The 9,212-nt window shown below is 36.6% G+C and overlaps 1 protein-coding gene across 1 annotated transcript; it reads right to left on the bottom strand.

The window, feature by feature from the left end:
* Positions 1-5,440: 5,440 nt before the first annotated feature.
* Positions 5,441-8,313, bottom strand: LOC130747547 (arginine decarboxylase-like). The gene has a single exon (XM_057600518.1). It carries the CDS (start codon positions 7,813-7,815, stop codon positions 5,677-5,679), a length of 2,139 nt encoding a protein of 712 aa, XP_057456501.1. The 5' UTR covers positions 7,816-8,313; the 3' UTR covers positions 5,441-5,676.
* Between the last annotated feature and the right edge of the window lie 899 nt (positions 8,314-9,212).

Below are 9,212 nucleotides of genomic sequence, written 5' to 3'. Positions count from 1 at the left end.
AAAAAAAAAACTTCCTCCTCCGTTTCAAAATATAACTTATATATCATTATTTGATAAATATTTTGATTGAAATAATTCAATTTAAAGTTGAATTTTATTAAGGAAAGTTAAATGTAGTTTTTGGTTATGTGCATAGTGAGGGCTGCGATTGGTGAAAATTAAATGTGATATATAAAATATGATATTAACAGGTATAGAAGGAAGAAACTGATAAAAGATGATTTGGATATGCAAAACAACTTATATTTATGCTCAAATGATAGTTCAAGTGGTAAGAGTAGGTGGACACGTGGATTGGAGGGGAATGTCCAGGAAAACAATTCTTATATGGTGTAATTTATATTTCCGATATACAAAAAAACTAATAATTTTTTTTGACGTAAAAAAAACTTATAATTTAGAACATAGTACAAATGTTAAAACAACTTATATTTTGGAATGAGAGAGTAACTAATATAAATATCTTCATGGTTCAGTTTCAAAGAATTATATAAAACTCTTCAAACAAATTATAAAAACTTTAAATATCTTATTGGTTTTCAACAGTAATTGAATGTCTAAATGATAATTCAAATGGTAAGAACTAATAGATATATAAGTTGAGGAGAGGTTGGTTCAGGAATCAACCCTAGAGACAAGTAGTTTATCTTTTTGATGCACAAGAACAAATATGGTAAAAAATTCTGAAAATATAAATTTTAAAAAATTAAATAAAACTCTTCAAACTGATTATAATTTTTTTACATATCTTACATAAATAAAACGGTCCTGAAGGCTAGCTCAAGCAGTAATAGCTAGAGACACAAGAGTTTGAGAGGGGTTCGAACCTCGGGGATGATTAATTTACTAACAACTAACATTTGGCGGTAAAAAAACATAAATAAAACGGTAATAAAATATAAATGTAACCGAATTTTAAATATCTGATTATTTAAATTTTAAAAGAGGAGAATTTTAAATAAACAATTGAATAAATTTTAAAAAATTGATTATAAAATAAAAAGGTTTCGAAATTTAGATTCTTTCTTTGTAGAAAAATTATGTGGTAGAATTTAACACTTTTTTTTTTTGAAAGTGAATTTAACACTAAATGGTTAAACCTTTAATAAAATTGATATATATATATATATATATATATATATCATGATCGCTTGTTAAAATTGGAAGAACAATGATAGTCCCTTGTTTTTGCATTGTTTTCTGCATAATTATGCAGATTTTTGCTCACGCGCCTATAACAAGTGTACAGATTGCACGAAGTTATAAAAAGATCAAACAACATAGCTGCGTACGTTTATGCTCTAAGTTAATTAAATTTGGAGTGAAGTGACATAATATATATATATATATATATATATATATATATATATATATATATATATATATTGATTGTGGGTACATGACTTAATTGCAATAAAATAAAGAAAAACATAAATAACACGATTGAAGTAGATTTAGAGTAAAAGTGTGCTAGCATCCTGATTTTATTACCCTTATTTCTATGTATCTCCCCAATTAGTTATAATTATAAATTCAATTAATTGACAATGTGCTAGGCCTAGATGTTCATTTATCCATTCCTTGTATAAATGTTTCTTCCAATTAATTAGTGATAGCTAATTTTTTAATACCTAACCCTAAATAATTAGAGATAAAATTCAATTCAATTCAGGTAAACACAAGTAATTTGTTACCCTTATCCTTAAGGTGCAAAAAACCTTACTTAATTCCTTCCTAAATCCCTAAATTCTACTGATTTCCCAATTGTATATAAATTAGTATGACAATATAAATATTCATTCAAAAGAGAGGAGAAACTAATGACTGAAAAGAAAATACACAATCATAACTGAAACTATTTCAACACATAGTTCAAAGGATTAAGTTCATACCTTGCAATCTTGTTCAGAAATTCCTAATCTCCCTTATAAATTCAAAATTACAGCTATATCTTAGGTTTTCAACAGCAAAAAGTAATAGAAAAACGCAATCTAACGAGTTTAAATTAACTCGCACCGCACATGTGCGGGCCGAGCGCATGCATGTTGGGCTAGAACTAAGAGCCAACATATAAGCGCCGGTACTAGCGTTATAATTAAAATAAGTTCAAAAGTTTCTAGTGGCTCGTAGCAGCCCGATGCTCATGAGCTACATCCCAGCGCATGAGTGTTGGGTCTTTACCTTCATATTTAATTTTTTCTTCTTTCCTTCAACTTCACTTGACCAACTTGACTCTTCCTCTTTTCAGCAACTTAATTTCATTTTTACAACATCCTTTGAAGCAATTCTTAACCTCCACACACGACTCAAACACCCATCATATATAGTGACGAGGATAAAAATAAAATAAATGAAAAATTAAGGCTAAAAACTACCAAAAATTCTAGAAAATTAATAAGAATATAAAATAAAATGCAAAGGCATAAAATGCTATTAAAAAACTCAAAACACTACATAAGAATCAACAAAAACACACAAAAACACTAATAAACTCCCCAGATTATCACCTCACCTATGTGTGACACTCTTGCTTGCTTTCGGTTAGAGAGCTCCACTTTTGTTAAGTGGAAAAATAGTTTGAAAAATGTCAAAATGATTTTTTGATTCTACTAGATTTCCGCTTAGCGAGAGCCTTTCTCGCTAACGACATACTCGCTTAGTTAATTTGCCATTCTTCTCTTATTATCTTCATTTTTTTGTCACATCAATTATCATATCTTTCTGTTATCTCACATCTTATTATATCTCTCTCACCGTAGATGGAAGATTTCGGGTGCAAATCAATTATTTTCGCCTTCTTCTTATCCCCCGCTTTCATTAAGGTTTTTTCAGGATGCCTGGAACAGATTCTTCTTGTATTATCATCTCCATGAAAGAATTATATGCTAAAGCTTATAAAATTGTTCCAATGGAATCTAAAACATTCTCCATATACTAAATATTGATGTCGATGAGATGTGAAACATTCTCTAAGAGCATCTCCAATACAATGTTCTTAGTTCTTATTTTTTAGTTGAGAACTAAGAACTGAGTTCTTAACCATTGGAGGAGGCTGACATGAACTTCTTAGTTCTTAAAAATTAATTTTAAGAAATAAGGAGTTTTACGTTTCAACAATGATATCTACACACCTCATTTGCTAAACACTTTATTTTCACTCATTTTTATTTATATATCTCTTCTCTTATCATCTATCACTTCTCATACTTTCTCTCTCTTCATTCCACCCCTTTCCACCTGAAGGAGAGGTGTGGAAGTAACATTATTCGTAAATTCTGCAAAGAGTTACTTAAAGCACATGTGACATTGCGGACCCATATGAATAGTGCTAAGAACTAAGAACCTAGCATTGGAGACACTCTAACACTTGTGGTGGATATTCCATTTAATTTCCGCATGAGCACAAACTTTTTTTATTAACAAATATTTCATAGTTGATAATTATGAGATTAATTATTTTGAAACTCAAAAAATAAATTGAAGTTTAACAATTTTCTCCATACGTCTCATTCAGAATCAAACTCTAAACTAAATGTTTAAAAAAATTAACGTTGGGCTATGTTTGATTTGATCATGCACTTTCACACCCGATATTTGTTCCATGACTTTACGTCAAGATTTATTGAGCATTATTCCTGAAGATGGCAACATAAAGGCTTCCTTTAAAGAACATAAAAGAACAATGTCTTCTTAATTGATGCAATTAGCTAGCTACCCAAGATTCTTGTCATGACACTTGGTGTGTCTCCAATTGCGGAACGAACATTACTCGCACCTTCTTCTATTCTATTTCTATCCCATAATTTCAGTTAGCATCTTATCAGGTTCGGGCCACAGCAAGAAATACCACAATTTTGTGGTCAACACAAAACACACTATTTACGCGAAAACTTCAATTGGCTTTTGGCGGGTACCGCCACCGAAAATGTCCGTGAAGAATATAATAATTTAATACTTTATAACTTGATTCTTTTATATTTATTTATTTCATGATGTAAAAGAAAAACTCAATCAAATTATGTCATGTAATACCAAACGGTTACATTTATTTAAAAGTTTAAATAAATGTGGTGTATGTGTAAAACAAATTGCACCGATAGTGGATCCACCTTCTTCTCATTTATTTATTGAGGTTTTCTATTAAATTATAAAAAGGAGATAAAATGGTCTCAAAAGTGAGAAAATTGAAGAATTTTATAAAGAATTTGAAATTACTTTTTATTTATAGCAATACATTATTTGTTGGTGGATCCTACAAATTTTTGAGTCATCAGAACAAAATTACAGTTCTTAAAATGCCTTTAGAGTTGCATTAGGAGCATCCACAATTTCTTGATGCAGAAAAGAGACACAAACTTTGATTTATTACCTTTGTTTTAGGAGCAAGACCAGCAGCAGCATTTCCAGCATTGTTTTATTCAATGAAACTGATGGGAGAGTTTATCACCAGCACAGCAAGCAAACAATGCCAGCACTGAGAAGCTCTTAGCACTGAATATCTGATGTTATTATAGTACTACGAAAGTAACTACACATGAAAGGCTTATCATGTATCATGTGTCATAACAAGAGAAAACATTAAGAGTCAATACCCTGCATGTTCACTTCCAAACATTCTCTCTTGTATGTATCATGGATTAATAAATTCTTGAGTAAACAGAAATGCAGTAATATATTTAAATCATTAGCATGGTAAGGTCGCACTAGGTTAAATTACTATCGAAAATAGGACATTGGTGATCTATTTACTCTAGAGTATATAATAAAAAGTGTGATTTCTATGTCCAGCTGACTTTCAATTGTAAGCCAGTAGCATTTCACATTCATCAGGCATGGCTTTTTGCTGTGGTGATACAACAGCAAAGGGGCAAACATGTTGCTATAAAGTTCCTGCTACATGCGAGGCTTAGGGAGGGGCCAGACCTACTTTGTGGATCTAATGTAGACAGTCTTACCTTGCAATTTTGCGAGAGAGTGATTACACAATTCGAACCTGTGACCGCAAAGTCACGTAGCAGCAACTGTACTATTGCGCCGAAGCTTGTTCTATGCTGCTAGCCTGCTGCAATAGCAACTTTAGAAATTAAATCATTCATGCCCTCAACTTATCACACCTAAAGAACAATGAGTCAAATCCAACCTGCCACTACTAGTCCATACAGAAAATCGTCTTAGAAAGTAATTTGTTTTTATCAAACATATGATTTTGTGATTGAAGAAGTTCTGTGAGCTGTGGCATACTTTAGTTCCCAACAAGTATCTTAACTACATTCTGAACAGTTTCACTCTGATCTCTCAATCATGCTGGAAAACGGCATGCAGTGATGAAAGTGAAAGAATTAATAAGTTAAGCAGTCCATTAGTAACATGAACATATAGTTACTTTCTATGCTCAAGTATATAAACCTAGCCATATAACATGATTTTTTTATTCTAAACATAAAGTCACAATCAAGTATCATGAAAATCTATTAAAAACAAGAAATTAGCAGAAAGAGTCGAGATTAAAGGATGCTGAAGTTGCAAAATCTAAAGACAGAGGAGGACCCTGCCCTTCTACTTACATCCTTTGCTAAATAAAAATAAGGAGCCAATAGTAAGGACAAAGGAATAGGTTTATTTAACAGACAACCAACAACAACAAAGCGACAATAGGGGAATGCTAAACGACCAAACTCAAGCACAGCAATAAGACCAATGCTCCTCTTCTCCACCAGCGCTGCCGCTGCCGCCGCCGCCGCCACCAGAATCAGCACTGAAATCATCACCGGAGCAGTGGTAAAAACCACCATTACTAACAGCATTGAAGCAACAAGGCTTAGCCGCAACCAGATAAGGCATTTTGTCGAAGGAACGCGCGAGGCTAGCCACCACTGCAGCAGCATTCACTTCATCCTGATCAAACTCCAGCACGCGATGCTTGAGGGTCTCGAACATGAGCTCTGGCTGATGCTGCATTGCTCGGAGGACATCCCCACAAGACGGCCCAGCCACCGCACGCGTCACCGCGAAACCGTGAGGCCCGTCGCTCTGCACCACCCTCACCACGCTTGGGCCACCAAACAGGTTGTGAACACCACCGAGCGCCTCCTCATAAGCCCCACCCAAGAACATTCCCAAGTAGTAGTGCCCGTCTTCCAATTCATGGAGCGGCAAGCTGGACTCACCACCGATGAACTTGTCAATCTTCCCGTCACTGTCGCAGGTCAAATCTGATAGAATCCCCTTCGCGGTAGGCTTCTCATCGAGACGATGAATTGGGACTATGGGAAAAAGTTGCTCGAATGCCCAGAAATCAGGGATTGATGTGAACACAGAGAGGTTCATGTGGTACTTTTGAACTGGATCGTTCACCCCAATTGCCTCAGTGATCAAATCACACAAACCATCCACTGCTGCAAGCTGTTCCATCCCCAAACTCCCTTGCTTGAACTGTTCAACGCACCGTTTCTTGAACTGCTCCGCGTAGCGCAAACAGGTTTCATACTCGCCTCGAATGGTTGCAGAAGACATGTTCTGATAATCAGCAAGAGCTTCCTCTGATAACCCCTCTCCCAAACACTGCAATTCAATGGTGGACAATGCAGAGTCTCTACCTCTATTACCACTAGCACCAACAGCCTCGAAAATCAACACTGAATGATGAGACACAATGGCTCTGCCACTCTCACTGCAAATCACAGGATGCCTCACGTTCCTGCGGTCACAAACATTCTTCACCGTGTGAACAACAGCTGCAGCATACTCTTCAAGACTATACCCAACAGAGATATCAGAATCCGTGGACTTAGAACCATCATAATCTATGCCCAAACCACCACCAATATCAAGAACTCGCATCTGGGCACCCAGTCGAAGCAGTTCACAGTAAATCTGTGCAGCTTCCCCCAAACCATCAGAAAGCAATGCAGTGTGGGGAATCTGAGAACCAATGTGGAAATGCAGCAATTGCAGGCAATCAAGCATGCCCACTTGCTCAAGCTTCTTCACCACACGAAGAATCTGGGTAGTTGTCAAACCGAACTTCCCTTTATCCCCTGAAGTTCCTCCAAAATGGCCAGAATGCTTAGTCCTCAGCTTCGCTCGAACCCCAATCACAGGACGAATGCAGAGCTTGTTGCTGACTTCAATCACAATGTCAAGCTCCTCCTCTTGCTCCAGAACAATCACAGTGTTCAATTCCAGTTTCCTCGCAACCAATGCCAGAGTGATATACTCGCTGTCTTTGAACCCATTGCAGACCAGAAACGCTTCTCTGTTTCCCTTACACAAACAGCTCATAGCCAGAAGAAGCTCTGGCTTCGACCCTGCCTCCAAACCGAACCGGAACGACGAACCGAACCTCACGATATCCTCCACAACGAACCGGTCCTGGTTGCACTTCACAGGGAACACACCCTGGTAACTGGACTCATACCCCTGCGATTGAATCGCGCAGTCGAAGGCAGATTGAAGGGACTCAACCCGGTTCTTGAGAGCATCCGGGAACCGGATAACGAGAGGCAGCTGCAACCCGAGTCCGCCGCAGCATTTCGGGTCGGACGCTTTCTTCACGACCTTGAGCAGATCAATCTCCTGGTGAGCCAGCGTGGCCGCCCCGTGGGGGCGGACAGACACGTTCCCGGCGGAGTTGACGGTAAAGTAAGGACCGCCCCAGGCGTCGATCCTGTAAAGCTTAGACGACAAGGAGGGCGACCAGGTGTCGTCGGCGGAAAATGTGAGCGGCGGCGGAGGCGGAAGAGAGGTGTCTGTGTCTCCGGCGAGAGTGTAGCCGGGAAGGGGGAGAACAGCAGCGCCACACGCCATGGCCGGCATGGTGAGAAATTAGGGTTTGAGATTGTGAGATTGGGGGCTTTGAAAGCCGACGAGGCAGAGGCCCCGCCTCGGCTACCCCCTCAGAAGGAAGCAGTGAGAGGTTGGTCGGGGAAGGAGGAATCACCACCGCAACACCACCGTTGATTCAGATCGAGCAGTGACTCCGGCGACTCAGGAGGAGGAGGATCTAGGAACGGTGGTTATGGAGAAAGGGAAGGAAAATTGAGGGGTAACGGAATTAAGCATGCACAGCATGCGGATCTGGTTTGCGAGTGAAAAAACGGAGAAAATTGAGGTGAGTGAGATTGGAATGAGTGGTGCAGAAGAATGAAAATGTTGAAAAATTGGGAGTGATAGAAAGAATTCAAACCAACAAGATAACGAAAATGATTATGAGGGTGGCAGGTTTAGAGAAGGAAGAAGTGAGAAACGATTGCAAGGGAGAGAGCAGTTTATATAGGGAGGGAAAGGGGAAGAATGGGATTTGTTTGGGCCCTCAAGACCCGGATTCTATACTCCTAACAAAAGTCCTAAATCAAGAATTCTTTAGTATTAAAAAGAGTGAATGATCGAATTAGTCCCCATGAATATTATGCGTTGGAAAGTTCATTGTTCAACTGAGGAATTATGGGTAGTGGTTTTTGATTATGTGAAATGCCGCTTAAGTTAGTCTTGTGATCAGATAAAAGTTTGGTCGAGGTAGTTCCATAGGGACTAGCATTTTACACAACTAGAAATTGTATGTGCATTTTTTTCTTGCGGGGATGAATTTGTCAACACCAATATTTTTAGAGAACAATCAATCATTTTTATAACATAAATCAATAAAAATTTGTGTATATATCATTAGAGAGATAAGAATTGAAAAAATATGATATGTAATGTGATACGATTAGATGAGAAAGATATATAGAAAATTGGAATAGTATAGAAAAAAGAGCATGTCAAAGTGATAACGTATTAAAGTATGATAAATTTGATTTGATGAAATTAATTATAAACAGAATTTTCAATTGCACTTTAGTAAAGTGGGGTATTTTTTATTATGGAGATTACTTATGTATTTTTATTTACTTTTCAGATTGGATGTATTGACCAGCTTTAATTTTTATTCTTTTGGTTCATGTTCATTACGTATATAGTCTTTTTACATAATAAATTAAAATAAGTTATTACAAAATATTATTTTTTTGATAAAGACATTTAATTTTTTTAGGATAAGGATGGTAGCAAGTTATAATTTTAAATTTATTATGATATTTATTGCATTAAATTATTTTATTATTTATTTCAAAGAGAAAATTTAAGTCAAAAAATTATAAAATAATTTAGTTGTGGCTTAATTCCTCAATGTGAGAGAAAGATAGAATTAAATCATATTTCTTATTATTAATAAA

This window comes from Lotus japonicus, chromosome 3 (assembly GCF_012489685.1).
Source record: "Lotus japonicus ecotype B-129 chromosome 3, LjGifu_v1.2".
NCBI classification, from domain to species: domain Eukaryota; kingdom Viridiplantae; phylum Streptophyta; class Magnoliopsida; order Fabales; family Fabaceae; genus Lotus; species Lotus japonicus.
The sequence above is the reverse complement of the archived record's forward strand: the minus strand, read 5'-3'. Positions and strand labels throughout refer to the sequence as shown.